Source organism: Salmo salar, chromosome 15 (assembly GCF_965601325.2).
Source record: "Salmo salar chromosome 15, fSalSal1, whole genome shotgun sequence".
Lineage (NCBI taxonomy): Eukaryota > Metazoa > Chordata > Actinopteri > Salmoniformes > Salmonidae > Salmo > Salmo salar.
This window is the reverse complement of record NC_138305.1, coordinates 94,919,589-94,937,162: the sequence shown is the minus strand read 5'-3', so window position 1 is coordinate 94,937,162 and position 17,574 is coordinate 94,919,589. Positions and strand designations below refer to the sequence as shown.

Genomic DNA, 17,574 nt, shown 5'->3' with positions numbered 1-17,574 from the left:
GACGTCACACTGCTTGCTTAGCGAGTACCACTTCCTCCTTGTTTGGCTCACACAGAGGCTGGAACCCAGGACCTCTGCCTTGCTAGCACACGACTGGCCTCATGAAGCATCTTACCAGTCAGTGGCACGCGAAAAGCTAGACACTTCAGACTGAGGAGGAAGTTTCACACATCCCCATGTGCTACATGGACCAACTCCAACGTGTGAAAACAGCCATGCAGAATTGATGGCCTGCATGTTTTTACACATGTGGGAAGTAGCCCTACTGTGGCTTTCAAATATCAAATGTGAAAGGCTTGATTCCCTCTGGTCTTGGCTGCTTCCTCCCAGCCAGCAGTCAGTCAGTCAGTCAGTCAGCCAGTCAGTCAGCCAGTCTGCCAGGCAGTCAGTCATTCCAGCTCCAGGGTTTGTTGCATAACACTTACAGTGCTTTTAATTGCCACAAAAGGACCTTTTTAATACGTGCTCAATTCCGTCAGGCTTCAGTGGGAAGAATATGCTGCTTCAGAAGTGTGGCTCTTTTGGTGGCTCTCTGATCTGGTCATTTCAGGATACAAAACAGCCTTGTTGTCGCTGCATAATAATTGAATTAGTTGTTGGCATAAATAACTATTGCTCAAACTCTACTCAAAACACTCTGAACATGATATAACAACTATCTTTTGCACTCATTTGATATGCTTTAGCAGGTCAGATACTTAGTTTTTGCCAAGCATCGCATCTATGGGGTAATGTTCATTCCTCTTCCACAGCAATGGCTAAACAAAAACGTTTTTGCATTTAAGTACAACTAAGAGGGACTTCAAGGATCTCTCCAAGCTGTGTGCAATGGGCTAAGTAACGTCTACCTAGTGCAAGATGATCCACTCTGGTTGCTACGGTACAGCCTTGGTCTTTTAGCACATAAACACAGAGAGTTGTTTCTGTAAATACCCTTCACTCAGCACTTCATGAGACCTGCCTGCCTCTCCTCTCTCTCAGGCCCAGATGGCAGTCATTAACGTTCTGATGCCAAGTCTGGAAGTCTTTGATTTGGAGAGCAGATTATATCTGTGGGAGCTCTACTGTGGCGGCAGTGCGCACCCATACCCTGGCATGCAGGCCAGGCAGACAACCCACAGCCTGCCTGACAGCCCCTCCAGTTCCTTCCACACATAGGCTCAAAAGTAGTGCACTATGTAGGGAAAAGAGTGCCATTTGGAACGCTAACTCTAGATGCAGGGGAGGAATCTAATGGGAGGAATGATATCCAGGGCTGCTAAGGGGACTGGGAAGGGATGTGGGTGTAAAGAAATGCCTTCATTTATTTAGCTAACCTTTGGTGCTATATGCACCACACAGCCGCTGTCGCAGCAGCCGTAGCATGAGGAGCATGCAGCAGTGAGGCAGTGCGTGGGACCTTCTAGTTTCCCTGAGAGCCACTGTTTGAAGTGCTTCCTTTGTGAGTGTGCAGTTTGCAGTTCTGTCAGGAGAGCAGTTGAATAAAAAGGAAGTGCCTTTGGAGTTGGGAGAGTTCCTGCCATATAACATCAGGGCTAATCAGTCCCAGTCATGGAACCCATCCTCCAGAATTCAAATATTTAGAGGAGACCATGGGATGGACATGTTTTTCAGAATAGACAATAGGCCCCTTTTTCATTAACAACATATATTGTGTAATCTAAAGAACAAATACAAGATCAAAATGTATTCAAAATATACATTATTATCACAATATGGTGAATGTCGCACTTCTCACAGACAGTGACCATGCAGTTGAACACAAAGTCAGTGTATGACACATGTATGACACATGATTGTTCCTGAGGAAGGAGGCCCTGCTACAGTAAGGATTCTAAATACATGTGATCTGTGAGTGTTCATGCGTCATGGGAGGGTTTGGGGGGGAAACGCATGATGTCTGTCCCATGGAAGTGCTCAACAACAGAGGAATGGATGTAGCAGACAGAAGTCGAGATATTACTAACACTAATGATAATGTAGCCTATACTATTTTCATCTGTCTTTTGGTGATGGGAAATCCACCCCTGCTAAAGAACACACGACCTGCACCCGTTTATTCACCATGCACTCCAAGGTTGTCCTATGATAAGCAATGGCAATTTTTACGCATTTCTTTGAAACATGGCAAGAAAATGATGGATTATTAATATCAAGTAGCCTGGTCCAGCCTTGTGAAATTCACTGCAATAATTTCCTTGCCATGGCAATATAGGCTAATTGAATTCAAATATGGAAAGATAAACAGCTATTTAACAGATCTTATTTTCAATTGCAAGCCAATGGAAGGCTATGCTATTGTTCAACTATTTGCAGTTTCAAGGCATTTGGAGATTTTTAGAATCATGGAAATCGTCTTCCTCGATTGTGCGAATCCCTGAACAATTCAACAAGCGAAACAGAAGATGTACGCGAATTCTTACCTGAACCGGGGTGAATCCTTCACACATTCTTCAAAGTCCACCGTCATTTTGGGCTGGATTTAGTCTTCAAGCTTAACGTATAAATTTCATTTCCAGAAAGTTATGAATAACAGAAAAGTGTAGCTATGTATTCCGTGCAGTGACAGTCTACTGTGCTACTTCACTGAAACGAGAGCCTGGAATATTTGAGGAGCTAGACCGCTGGAGAATTATTAGGGACTATCGTCAAACGTTCATTCTCAACAAGAAGCGCGCTCAAATTTAGGGAGCGTATTCTGCTTGAAATCACATGGCAAGCCCACTACAACACACATTTTTTCTAACATTTTGTGTCAATATCAATGAAACAACTTGATTTATAGTTATTAAGCCGTTACTGTACACTACTAGAGAGACCGTATGAGAGTGGGGCCTGCAGTTTGCCCTAACCCTAACAGTTGATGGACGGGTGATCACACTGTCGTGTGTGCACGCGTGCATGTGTGTAAAGTCAGCATACTAGAGAGTGTATCTGAGAGAGTGTGAATTAAATGTTTGGAGTTTGGAGTTTCCTTTCTTGTCTCTGTATTCACAGTCAGATGACCGTTGGCCCTCCTCACAGCTGGCAGTTCTTGACTGAAGCACAACTAAATTCCTCTTTTCCCCAGTGCCAATCTCTGGTGAGATCTGTCTGCAACACCTTCACCAGCACCTTCACCAGGCAACCAGATTCTCACAGAGAAACGTGATATTAAGAGGGAGTTCTGCCCTGGTGGCCCAATGTGATAACTGATGCAGAGAAGATGCTAACATCTGGGATGGCTCTGGTTCAAAAATAAGTTTAGGAGCTCTAGAGCTGTACATACATCTCCACTGTTAATCTGGAATTTAACACCCCTCAGTACAGTGGGTTGGTTTTGTCATCATCAAATCTGTTCTTTGACAATGTTGTCCACACACAGCTCATATCAGATTGTTGATTCTAAAGTGGCCTATCAACTAATGTGTAATGTCTGCTTCCAGCTCACATCCTCAAACACGTAGATCCCCTGAACGCAGCTCACTTCCCAGCCCACTTTCCAGATCACACTCTCAAACACCTAGATCCCCTGAACGCAGCTCACTTCCCAGCCCACTTTCCAACTCACACTCTCTAACACCTAGATCCCCTGAACACAGCTCACTCTCCAGATCACAATCACCTGAATTCTAAACACCTGTTCACACACCTGTATGTCATTATCACACAGTATTTAGTTCAGTTCTTTGCACCCCATCATTGTGAGGTATTATTTGTTTTGTGACACTCGGCTTTCAGAGCGATGGATTTCCTGTGTATGTTCGTTTTTGCCTGCCTCACTGACGACACCTTTTGCATATTCCCTGCCTGTACTTTAGCCTATCGGATTTCCTGTTATCAACCTATTGCCTGATCTCCCGGACTACGTTACTAGCCTTTTCCCTGCCTGTACTGTTGCCCTTTTGGACCCTCTGTGTATGACCTTCTGCCTGCCCCTGGACCCAGCTACCTGCCTCCTCCTGTGGTCCTTTGCAATAAACACCTGCTGTGCCCTGCGCTTGAAACCAGGCCTCTGTCTCCCCTTGGGTTCATTACATAATGATCTTTCATCTTTACTTCTATTTCTGTGTGACACATTAATTAAACACTAACAAATATAATATATACCCAGGCAACATGATCTTCTGGCTTCTGGGCATTAAACAGCAAATATTACATACACTGTATCAAAATACATCTACTCTTTCACTAACAACCTATAGAATTTATTGGGAACAAATGCATATCAGGTGGATAAACTAATTTTAGATGAGAGAGAAATAGCTGCCAGCTGTTCAATGAAAATCCTGTAAATATAGAATACTGTACTTCAAGTGCATTCTCCATTTCCCTCCCCATCCCTGTAGGTAAGGCCAAAAATAGGATATTATTCATTCACAGGAAATGGGAAGGCCAGGGGGAGAAAGTGCTAGGGGTTTCACTGCAGGCTTTTATGGAACACTATTGTTCCTTCTTATCCCTGCTTTCAGAGGCTAGCTGTGCCCCTGAATAGGAATGATCTCACCCCCGCCCTGGTCCTTGCCTCGCTACTCTGCTGAGGAAGAGATGTCTTGACTAGCTGGATGAATTGCTGCTACTCAAGACTTGGCCTGACTATCTTGGTTTAGTCATGGAGATGTAAGCATGAAGTCACGAGAACTGAATGAATCCCCCTTTGGTTTGGGGTGTAATAAGGGGTGTAGTAGTATAGGATGCATACATTCCTATCATGGGATAGACCCTACAAACCATAACATTTCCTACAGTTTATTCAATTGATGTGATTCAATGACACAACTGACTCAACTCTGAAGACCATTTCATTTTAAAAGTCAGATTAAATTTGGCTCCTGTCAAATCAAATCTTATTAGTCACATGCGCCGAATACAGTGAAATGCTTACTTACGAGCCCCTAACCATCAATGCAGTTTAAAAAAATAAGAGTAAGAATAAGAAATAAAAGTAACAAATAATTAAAGAGCAGCAGTAAAATAACAATAGCGAGACTATACACGGGGGGGGGTAGCCATTTGATTAGGTGTTCATGAGTCTTATGGCTTGGGAGTAGAAGCTGTTTAGAAGCCCCTTGGACCTAGACTTGGTGCTCCAGTACCGCTTGCCGTGCGGTAGCAGAGAGAACAGTCTATGACTAGGGTGGATGGGGTCCCCTCTTTAGGGCCTTCCTCTGACACCGCCTGGTGTAGATGTCCTGGATGGCAGGAAGCTTGGTCCCAGTGATATACTGTGCCGTACACACTACCCTCTGTAGTCCCTTGCGGTCATAGGCCGAGCAGTTGCCATACCAGGCAGTGATGCAACCAGTCAGGATGCTCTCGATGGTGCAGCTGTAGAACCTTTTGAGGATCTGAGGACCCATGCCAAATCTTTTCAGTCTCCTGAGGGGGAATAGGTTATGTCGTGCCCTCTTCACAACTGTCTTGGTGTGCTTGGACCATGTTAGTTTGTTGGTGATGTGGACACCAAGGAACTTGAAGCTCTCAACCTGCTCCACTACAGCCCGTCGATGAGAATGGGGGTGTGCTCGGTCCTCTTTTTCCTGTAATCCACAATCATCTCCTTTGCCTTGAACACTTTGAGGGGGAGGTTGTTGTCCTGGCACCACACAGCCAGGTCTCTGACCTCCTCCCTATAGGCTGTGGCCCAGTAGTGGGATTATATTGGATTATATATGATAGATTTTAATATGTGTGAATGGAAATATAGAGGGCAGGCATTTGTTTAAATTGTGATTGAAAGATATAGTTATTAGAGCTTTGCCAAATGCAACCCAATGAGTAATCATGATTGAAATTTGATGATTGACTCGAAAGCAGGTGCCAAAAACAAACACCTAAACAATTTGGGGGGCTGTCTGAAAATTACATTTACTAACCATTTCCTTCCCTTGTTGATCTGTAAAAGTGTCTCTTTCCCATTACAAATACTGTGTTTCAACCTATGTATCTGACATTTGGGGAGGCTACTTGGGTTATCTGTCCTTCAGTCAGGAAGAGGATAGAGGAATGTGTTCTACTGGAGCAGGTGTTGTGGAGTTTGTTAGTCTTTCACAAAAGCAGCATCCCTGCATGCTGCACCCCCATGTGTCTGTCTTACATAAGCGTCCTCCATCGCTTCATGGCCTAAAATTAGACTTGCTCAAATCAAGGCCTCTCTCTCTTGCTCTGTTTCTTCCTCTGAGATCAAAGCCTTTCCTGTTCCTTCCACATTCAGAGCTTTTCGAAAGCTGTTGAGTCAGCAGACTGATTTGAACCCTTGGGGTGAGATATTAGAAGGAAACTTCTTGCATGACAAGACCATGCACAGAAAGAGAGAGAGAAAAAAAAGAAAAAAAATCCCTGCACCTCTGGACATACTGTACATAGATCCATAGACACAAAGCAGTGGTGTAAAGTACTTAAGTAACAATACTTTAAAGTACTACTTAAGTCGTTTTTTGGGGGTATCTGTACTTTACTATTTATATTTTGACAACTTTTACTCCACCACATTCCTAAAGAAGATAATGTCATTTTTACTTTATATTTTCCCTGACACCCAAAAGTACTCGTTAAATTTTGAATGCTTAGCAGGACAGGAAAATGGTCCAATTCACGCACTTATCAAGAGAACATCCTCTGATCTGGCGGACTCACTAAACACAAATACTTCATGTCTGAGTGCTGGTGTGCCCCTAGCTATCCAAAAAAATATAAATAACGTGCCGTCTGGTTTGCTTAATATAAGAAATTTGAAATGATTTATACTTTTACTTTTGATACTTAAGAATATTCGAGCAATTACATTTGCTTTTGATACTTAAAGAGCAACTGCCTTTAAAAAGCAACAAATCCCTTTGAAAACTAGGAGTCGGAAACAGTTATTCTATTGTCAAAATTGACAACAAAGTGTAAATAGGATGATTTTGGTCATAAAGTCAGTCTCATCTAAAAGAGAGTTTGGAACATCCATGCGTCACAACAGGTAAATTAAGGTTGGGTTTGGATTTGACGATATACATTCGCCCACTAACATGGGGTGAACAGCTGCGGTGATTGCTCTCAATCCAATAGTATAGACAGTAAAACAGACCTGCCCAGCACCCCGACTTTGTTACATAAGAAAACACGCCGCATATTTTTTTACTTGAGAAATACTGCACCAAACACATTAGTTGTATGTAAAAGTGCGCAACTAAAACATCCTCGACAAAAATGTCAAAATTAATGACAGATTTCTTGAGTAATCTTAGATAAATTCTGGGGATTTTGAGAAAGTGAACAAGACTTTCAAGTCTACAGTGTCTCATGGGGGACAAACATCATTAACCAAATGCGTGTCAGGAAACACACCTCCAAGTCAGAAATCTCGTATTTCTAATGAGCAACAGAAAAATACACGTGCCAATTGGTGTGTTCCGTGGCTCTTTAAGTATATTTAAAACCAAATATTTTTAGACTTTTCCTCAAGTAGTATTTTACTGGGTGACTCACTTGAGTCATTTTCTATTAAGATATCTTTACTTTTACTCAAGTATGACAATTGGTTACTTTTTCCACCACTGACAAAAAAGATCATAGTGAGCTGACATTTTATGTACATCATCAGTTCATTAGGTCCTTTTATTCAGACAACGGTAAGAAAAAAGTGGAACTAACATGAAATCTTGGCCTCAGAGTGCAGTGGATAGACAAATAAGACTGTCTAAGCGTAGGTTGACTTCCACTATACTGTACTGCACTACTCAAGACCCGTCCTCTGGTTCTGTTTCAGACACAGTCAGTGACTGCATGGCATCCACCACAGAGAGTGCAGATGTAAAATGTATGCCTCTGAATTGTGAGAGGAAGGGTAGCTGTCGGCTCAGATGTAGTTTTTTTTCTGGCCCTCCCATGGCAGACACAGGCACTGCTGCAGCGTGGAATTATCGTGAGATGTGGGTGTCTGGGAAGGAGACCTAGTTTGGCTCTCTCCTTTCTACTATCCTAGTACAATGCCTCCATAAAGTATCACACCCTTTGACTTTTTCCACATTTTGTTGTGTTACAGTTTGAATTTAAAATTGATTAAATGTAGATTGTGTCACTGATCTATACACAATACCCCATAACGTCAAAGCAGAATTATGTTTTTAGAAATGTTTACAAATTAATAAAAAAATGAAAAGCTGAAATGTATTCAACCACTTTGCTATGGCAACCCTAAATAACTTCAGGAGTAAAAATGTGCTTATCAAGTCAGATAATAAGTTGCATGGACTCTGTGAGCAACAATGGTGTTCAACATGATTTTGTGTGGGGTAGTCATTTAAAAATCATGTTAAACACCAGTGAATTTCAAGCCCAGATTCAATGGCAAAGACCAGGGAGATTTTCCAATGCCTCGCAAAGAAGGTCATCTATTCATGACCCGCACGCCTGACTAGCATCACTACTCGGGAAGGTTCTGACTTAGAATATGTGGACAACTACAAATACCTAGGTGTCTGGTTAGACTGTAAACTCTCCTTCCAGACTCACATTAAGCATCTCCAATCCAAAATTAAATCTAGAACCGGCTTCCTATTTCGCAACAAAGCCTCCTTCACTCATGCTGCCAAACATACCCTCGGAAAACTGACTATCCTACCGATCCTCGACTTCGGCGATGTCATTTACAAAATAGCCTCCAACACTCTACTCAGCAAACTGGATGTAGTCTATCACAGTGCCATCCGTTTTGTCACCAAAGCCCCATATACTACCCACCACTGCGACCTGTATGCTCTCGTTGACTGGCCCTCGCTACATATTTGTCGCCAAACCCACTGGCTCCAGGTCATCTATAAGTCTTTGCTAGGTAAAGCCCCGCCTTATCTCAGCTCACTGGTCACCATAGCAACACCCACTCGTAGCACGCTCCAGCAGGTATATTTCACTGGTCATCCCCAAAGCCAACACTTACTTTGGCCGCCTTTCCTTCCAGTTCTCTGTTTCCCATGACTGGAACGAATTGCAAAAAAAAAATCGCTGAAGCTGGAGACTTATGTCTCCCTCTCTAACTTTAAGCATCAGCTGTCAGAGCAGCTTACCGATCACTGTACCTGTACACAGCCAATCTGTAAATAGCACACCCAACTACCTCATCCCCATATTGTTATTTATCTTCTTGCTCTTTTGCACCCCAGTATCTCTATTTGCACATCATCATCTGCACATCTATCACTCCAGTGTTAATGCTAAATTGTAATTATTTCGCCTCTATGGTCTATTTATTGCCTTACCTCCCTAATCTTCTACATTTGCACACACTGTACATAGATGTTTCTATAGTGTTATTGACTGTACATTTGTTTATGTGTAACTCTGTGTTGTTGTTTTTGCACTGCTTTGCTTTATCTTGGCCAGGTCGCAGTTGTAAATGAGAACTTGTTCTCAACTGGCCTACCTGGTTAAATAAAGGTGAAGTAAGCATATATATACTGCTCAAAAAAATAAAGGAAACACTTAAACAACACATCCTAGATCTGAATGAAATAAATAATCTTATTAAATACTTTTTTCTTTACATAGTTGAATGTGCTGACAACAAAATCACACAAAAAATAATCAATGGAAATCCAATTTATCAACCCATGGAGGTCTGGATTTGGAGTCACACTCAAAATTAAAGTGGAAAACCACACTACTGGCTGATCCAACTTTGATGTAATGTCCTTAAAATAAGTCAAAATGAGGCTCAGTAGTGTGTGTGGCCTCCACGTGCCTGTATGACCTCCCTACAATGCCTGGGCATGCTCCTGATGAGGTGGCGGATGGTCTCCTGAGGGATCTCCTCCCAGACCTGAGCTAAAGCATCCGTCAACTCCTGGACAGTCTGTGGTGCAACATGGCGTTGGTGGATGGAGCAAGACATGATGTCCCAGATGTGCTCAATTGGATTCAGGTCTGGGGAATGGTCGGGCCAGTCCATAGCATCAATGCCTTCCTCTTGCAGGAACTGCTGACACACTCCAGCCACATGAGGTCTAGCATTGTCTTGCATTAGGAGGAACCCAGGGCCAACCGCACCAGCATATGGTCTCACAAGGGGTCTGAGGATCTCATCTCGGTACCTAATGGCAGTCAGGCTACCTCTGGCGAGCACATGGAGGGCTGTGCGGCCCCACTAAGAAATGCCGCCCCACACCATGACTGACCCACCGCCAAACTGGTCATGCTGGAGGATGTTGCAGGCAGCAGAACGTTCTCCACGGCGTCTCCAGACTCTGTCACGTCTGTCACATGTGCTCAGTGTGAACCTGCTTTCATCTGTGAAGAGCACAGGGCGCCAGTGGCGAATTTGCCAATCTTGGTGTTCTCTGGCAAATGCCAAACGTCCTGCACGGTGTTGGGCTGTAAGCACAACCCCCACCTGTGGACGTCGGGCACTCATACCACCCTCATGGAGTCTGTTTCTGACCGTTTGAGCAGACACATGCACATTTGTGGCCTGCTGGAGGTCATTTTGCAGGGCTCTGGCAGTGCTTCTCCTGCTCCTCCTTGCACAAAGGCGGAGGTAGCGGTCCTGCTGCTGGGTTGTTGCCCTCCTACGGCCTCCTCCACGTCTCCTGATGTACTGGCCTGTCTCCTGGTAGTGCCTCCATGCTCTGGACACTACGCTGACAGACACAGCAAACCTTCTTGCCACAGCTCGCATTGATGTGCCATCCTGGATGAGCTGCACTACTTGAGCCACTTGTGTGGGTTGTAGACTCCGTCTCATGCTACCACTAGAGTGAAAGCACCGCCAGCATTCAAAAGTGACCAAAACATCAGCCAGGAAGCATAGGAACTGAGAAGTGGTCTGTGGTCCCCACCTGCAGAACCACTCCTTTATTGGGGGTGTCTTGGTAATTGCCTATAATTTCCACCTGTTGTCTATTCCATTTGCACAACAGCATGTGACATTTATTGTCAATCAGTGTTGCTTCCTAAGTGGACAGTTTGATTTCACAGAAGTGTGATTGACTTGGAGTTACATTGTGTTGTTTAAGTGTTCCCTTTATTTTTTTGAGCAGTGTATAAATAAATACATTTCCCATGATTTCAGCTTTTTTACCTGACAGTCTTTATCTCCTACAGAGGGAAAGAGAATGTGAAAAATGAAGAAGCACCAACATATTGAAGGTCTGGGTTAATTTTTCTCTCAGAGTTCATTGGTGCTGTGTAAACAGCCTCTATCTTTCATAAAGGACTAATGACAGTCACTGTTTGTTTCCAACTGTGCCCTTTGAACTGTCCACCAACTGTCAAAACTGCTGCGTTCTTCTGTAGTATCAAGTGTGCAGTAGTGTGAAGGATCAAGACACCATTGCATGCCAGATGTTTGAATATACTCTACTATTTGCATAACAGAGAGAATCTCCCCAAGGATGATCACCAGGATATCCCATCAGTTCATCATCAGCACCAGTTGTAGTTTCACATTACCTCAGACAACCAACAGAATAAAGCTAGGTGAACGCTGTCTACAACTTAATGAAGTCACTGAGGATGCTACAGATAATTAACTGAGCTGTTCTAGTGGGAGGAGCTTTCTTTGTGATAGTTCATTATTTATCATCATAGCCCAACACATTTATTGTAAAATTATGATTACTGAAAGTATTTACTACAAGGATTAAGCATCCAAGTACATTTCAGAAATAACCTGAGTGAGCATGTTATCAATCATGCAAATTGTATTGATTAGCATCATTACATTATTTATATTTACTACATTTCTCTAAGATGTGTCATGCCCTCTTGCTCTCTGTAGGTCAAGCTAGCATGATGCTGTATTCTTTATCCATGAAGTATGGAACCTGCCAGAGGCACTTAGACAGCATGCTAACAGCAGCTATGATTTATTCAGTGGTCCTGTTAACGTTGATTACCAAGTCTCGTAAATCTTTCAGCCCAACTGCTCCCGCCATTTCTTCTCTCTGCAGTTTGTGTGTGACATGCCGACTGCATTGGCTACTGTAAGCAAGCCAACAGAGAGCCAAGCCTGAAGTCAAGGCGAACACCTACAGTCAGGGACTGAGTAAAATCAGACTAAATGTTTTCATCCCAACAACTTTGGATTTGTTGGTAGTGTCTAATGTGTGAGATGAATACCATACATACAACTATCACATTTCTTGGGTGTTGCAATGAACTGACATTACATAGTAAGATAGAGTAGAGTATGTACAAACTACTTCTACCAAAACTGTAAACTAGTAAAAAGTTAATACAAATCAAATGTGGAAGAGTGGACCATAGATTATAAATGAGATCTTCATCACACTCCTTCAAGTACATGATACAGTATATTCACTCAATAATTTGCATTCAACATGACACTGTCAAAACATGTTGATGATGTTGGGTGACAAGTAAATGTGATGATCATATAGTGCAGGTGAATCATATGCACTACTGGTTCTGTAATGCAGTTCTTCAGGGTAGGTGTAATGTAGTGGCATGTCTCTTCAAATATACTTTCAAGATTCTTTTAACATTAACCTTAAAATGGTTATTTATGCAGATATTTAACCTTAAAATTGATACTCATCCATATAAATTCATCTCATGGATGCCTAGAAAGTAGTTTACAGTATATAGACCCAGGGAGAGAACCAGGCACTAACCACAACTCTGTTGAGTCCCTTTCAGTTTGTCAACCGTTGAAAATAGCCTACGAGTGCTTTATTGTGTAGATTCCAAGATCAATGTAAGTGTTCTAAAAATCATTGTCTCTGACTGCCGTTCATTTAAATTATTCTGAGAACCAATGAGGTATGACTTGGAAGGTGAATGTCTGTCTGTAGGTTGTGATGCACTTTGTTTTTCTGGGGAAAGTAGGACAAGACAAGCTGCAGACTATACTCAGCTGCTAGTCTCCAACCCCTCAATCCGACACATACACACACATGTGCACGCACACACATTGTGTTTCCCCAACAATTGTCTCCTCACACCATTGGTAAATATGTATGATTTCTGACCCTCATCTGAAAGCAGAAATTCCATACTAAGCACTTATGAGCGCTCAGCCCGCTTTTCAAACGTATTCATTATTAAACTTTCAAATATTCTACTTAGTACATAATACACCTCTTGGTATAAGAAAGAACGTATGGAGTTACCAGCAAATGACCAGCTACACAAAATCTCTCTTAGCCCTAGTGTCCCGTGGTTGTGGTAAAATTACAGAGAGGCAGTGCTCTTCTTGGGGCTGGTGGGAAAGACAGAGGGAGACTTGTGAGTAGAACAGCAGTGTTGCTAGGCGATGGCGCAGCGGAGTGGGAAGGGAGGCTGGAGGAGAGGGTGGGATGAGGGAGAGAGCTACTTCCTGATTCTATGACTCATCAGCAGTTCATTGTGACGGTCTGTGTGTGTGTGCCAGCCGTCGTGCTGTGTTTGGCCAGGTAGACCACAGTGCATCTGGCCTGTGATTCCTGCCAGTGGCCAACTGACCCTGGCTATGTTGGATTCTCCCTGGTGATGGAGGCGGTTTCCCATCTGTTCTTGTAACCAGGTCCAAAACTGTACTGTCTTGAGGTTCAGGAATAGTTCACAACATCAACAGTATTTGATAATTCTCTTGAAACAACCCTTAAAGTACAAACCAATAATGGATTTCAGTAACATTCCAGGCATCAAAGAGGGTGAAAGATACATTTATTTCTGGTTATTTAATGATGATATACATTGTATTGTTGTGTATAATTAATCATTTTAAGAGCATAACTAAAAATAATGAGCACAATAATTACTTTAATCTCAACGTCGTTCTATTTCGGATTAAATATTTTAATAAACGATAAGCCTCAGTACATTAGCACCCATAAAGCCCCTAACAGCAAATACATTTGGGATCCATATCCGTGCTCAATAATCATGCTTTAGAATTTCACTTTACAATCTGTGGATATGGCTTGTTGCTATGCTGCAGGCAATGATATGACCAGCAGTAAGGGACATTTGGTTTGTGTTAAGCGCCCCCCAGCGTTAAAGAAGAGTCAAGACACCCAGAATGGCATCATAACAAACACACTACACTCTGAGTTCAAGCGAAGACAATACTTTTATTGAAAAGCCACTCTACAAGTCATCTTTCTTGGCAAGAGCTCTCAAACTGACACACTTTATAACTAAATACATAAATAAGGCTTTAGTAGTATGGCAGTCTGTTGTTTATGACTCGATGGTGCACTGGCCATCTAGTTAGGCTGATCATTTCTCACCTGTGACATCACACTTTATACATGTTTCTACATATGTACCAAGATGTTGAAATAAACCTAAAATCAATTTGGCAAGCTTAGCATAATTTAGTGAGGACACAACCTCTAGTGAAGTACAGTAAAGTATCAAGGAACCAATAAACTATCATTAGTAGCATGCAAGCTTAAACATTTCTCCAAGATGATTTAATACGTCAAGGAAAAACTAACTCAGATTGTCAGTCTTAAACCGACTTTGTGACAAAGGCTTGCTTCTATGTGTTGACAGATAGTCATATACTGTTATAAATGTGTCTTCTAACACCTTCAACTAAAAATAACGAGGCAACACTTTCCTTGACAGGATGGTGGGTGTCTGATACAAACCACACTGAAGAGCAAAATGCATACACTGACAGTTTCCTGTGTGCCTTCATTCGGCACCAAGCAGCACCCACTAAACTACACAGAGCTAACAAAGATTTTCCAACCCCTGTGATGACGTCAGCTCATATATGAAGGTGAAGGGGGGAAAACAGACAATGTGTTTGATTAGTGGTTACGTGAAGTAGCCTACTGTAGTAGTTTGACTTCTTTGAAGAGTTCTTCACAAACTTTGTAAGTACTTTTTTCTTTAAACATACCATCTTTTACCAACACACTTTACTTTATTTGGTCATAGTTAAAGAATTGTAGCCTAGTTACAAAACAGTCATGGAGTTCATAAGCGGAAAAACATCTTGATCATTTAAATGACCAATTCAATGATTAAATTCAATTACCAATACAATTACCATAATTGAATTTAGATAATTCAAACAAACTTTTTTTTTTCTTACAATGGAAGCTTCAACAATTCTGATTATATTGGCAAGTTACTGCATGTGTCAAGCAAGCAGATGATAGGATGTGATAAACCTTGCCTATAAAACAGCAACAGTTTGATAATCTGACTGAACACTTTCCCCACAGGTTGCGTCATTAGCAAGGGAAAGCAGAAATATACTTTCCCACTGGTTCTGTCACCTACAAGCTCCTTTTGATAACCAAACCAGACCTGAAACAATGAATACATCTGTTGGAGATGTAACTGACAACTGTAGTACCCCCAGAGACTACCAGTTCTACTTCTTCCCAGCCGTCTACAGTCTGGTGATGGCACTGGGCCTGCCAGGCAACGTGGGAGCCCTCTATGTGTTCATCTTCAAGATAACTCCCCGCACCTCCTCAAACGTGTTTGTCATTAACCTGGCCCTCGCCGACACCACCTTCCTTTGTACCCTGCCCTTCAAGATCCACTACCACCGCAACAGCAATGACTGGGTATTCGGAGATGTGGCCTGCAGCATCACAGGAACACTGTTCTTCGCCAACATCTACATCAGCATCGCCTTCATGACCTGTATCTGTGTGGATCGATATGTGGCCGTCGCCTATCCTCACACTTATCTGAGGCTCCGGAACTCACGTTGCACTGTACTGGTGAGTGCGGCAGTGTGGGCGCTAGCAGGGGCAGCTGTTCTGGCCTTCATCCTAGTGGGACCTCTGGACACCCAGCACCGTAGCTGCTTTGAAAACTTCTCCCAGAAAGAGTGGGACAGGCGTCTGGTGCCGTACAGCATATTCAGTCTCGTCGTCGGCTCGCTACTGCCCTCTGTGGTCATCCTGGTGTGTTACCCTCTGGTGGCGCGGCGCATCACTCTCATCCGGACCAACACAGCCCGCGGAGCCCTGAGGGTCATCTACACAATCCTCGTTATCACCCTACTCTGCTTCCTGCCCTACCACGTGGTTCACTTCCTGCATCTGCTCCGCCGTCTAGGGGTCATCCAGCACTGTCCCTATGCAAACGCCATCTACAATGCCCGGCGGGTGACAATGGCCCTCGTCAGCCTCAACAGCTGTCTGGACCCCCTGCTCTACTACTTCACCACCAGTCACTGTAAGTGGAGTCCCTCCAAGGCCAGGTTCAGATGGCTGTGGGATAGGAGGACCATGGGAGTCTACACGATCGCTGTGAGACCATGATGCTTTTGCTTTAGCTTGCTCTGACTACTGATGAAATGACATGCATTTTATGTTCCGCTCACAAACACTGAAGGCTCGTGGTGAAGCATTGTTTTCCTTACCGTGTACTGTAAACCACCAATTATTTTGTATACCTTTACATGTACGCCATGTAAATATAGCATTTACATCTTCCCTTATGTTCATCACTTTAAAAGACCCAGTGCACTTAAACCGTGATTTTCCTGTCATATACAGTACCAGTCAAAAGCTTGGACACACTCATTCAAGGGTATAGATTTTTTATATTTTCTACATTGTAGAACAATAGTGAAGACATCAAAACTATGATATAACACATATGGAATCATGTAGTAACCAAAAAGGTGTTAAACAAATCAAAATATATATGAGATTCTTCAAAGTAGCCACTCTTTGCCTTGATGACAGCTTTGCACAGTCTTGGCATTCTCTCAACCAGCTTCATGAGGAATGCTTTTCCAACTGTCTTGAAGGGGTTCCCACATATGCTGAGCACTTGTTGGCTGCTTTTCTTTCACTCTATGGTCCAACTCATCCCAAACCATCTCAATTGGGTTGAGGTCAGGTGATTGTGGAGGCCAGGTCATCTGATGCAGCACTCTATTACTCTCCTCTCCTTCTTGGTGAAATAGCCCTTACACATCCTGGAGGTGTGTTGTGTCATTGTCCGGTTGAAAAACAAATGATAGTCCCACCAAGCGCAAACCAGATGGGATAGCGTATCGCTGCAGAATGCTGTGGTAGCCATGCTGGTTAAGTGTGCCTTGAATTCTAAATAAATCACCTACAGTGTCACCATCCAAGTGGCCCCACACCATCACACCTCCTCCTCCATGCTTCATGGTGGAAACCACAAGTGCAGAGATCATCCGTTGACCTACTCTGCATCTCACAAAGACACGGCGGTTGGAACCAAAAATCTCCATTGATCATGTTTCTTGGCCCAAGCAAGTCTCTTCTTCTTATTGGTGTCCTTTAGTAGTGGTTTCTTTGCAGCAATTCAACCATTTGCAGCAATTCAACCATGAAGGCCTGATATCACGCAGTCTCCTCTGAACAGTTGATGTTGAAATGTGTCTGTTACTTGAACTCTGTGAAGCATTTATTTGAGCTGCAATCTGAGGCTGGTAACTCGAATGAACTTGTCCTCTGCAGCAGAGGTAACTCTGGGTCTTTCTTTCCTGTGGCGGTCCTCAGAGTTTCATCAAAGCGCATCATGGTTATGGCGACTACACTTAAAAACGTTCAAAGTTCTTGTAATTTTCCGGATTGACCTACCTTCATGTCTTAAAGTAATGATGGACTGTCGTTTCTCTTTGTTTATTTGAGCTGTTCTTGCCATAATATGGACTTG

At 43.0% G+C, this 17,574-nt stretch overlaps 2 protein-coding genes across 2 annotated transcripts in view; one reads left to right on the top strand and one right to left on the bottom strand.

Moving 5' to 3' along the window:
• LOC106572560 (arf-GAP with coiled-coil, ANK repeat and PH domain-containing protein 3) overlaps positions 1-2,643 on the bottom strand; it is a 116,212-nt gene extending 113,569 nt beyond the window's left edge. Inside the window, exon 1 of the mRNA XM_082962177.1 lies at positions 2,424-2,643. Within this exon, the coding sequence (XP_082818303.1) occupies positions 2,424-2,470 (47 nt within the window). The 5' untranslated portion in view covers positions 2,471-2,643. The remainder of the gene's footprint in view (positions 1-2,423) is intronic.
• Positions 2,644-14,608: 11,965 nt separating this feature from the next.
• On the top strand, positions 14,609-16,373 carry LOC106572576 (lysophosphatidic acid receptor 6). Its single transcript, XM_014146878.3, has 2 exons — positions 14,609-14,789; positions 15,144-16,373. Exon 2 carries the CDS (start codon positions 15,237-15,239, stop codon positions 16,197-16,199), a length of 963 nt encoding a protein of 320 aa, XP_014002353.1. The 5' UTR covers positions 14,609-14,789; positions 15,144-15,236; the 3' UTR covers positions 16,200-16,373.
• Positions 16,374-17,574: the final 1,201 nt, after the last annotated feature.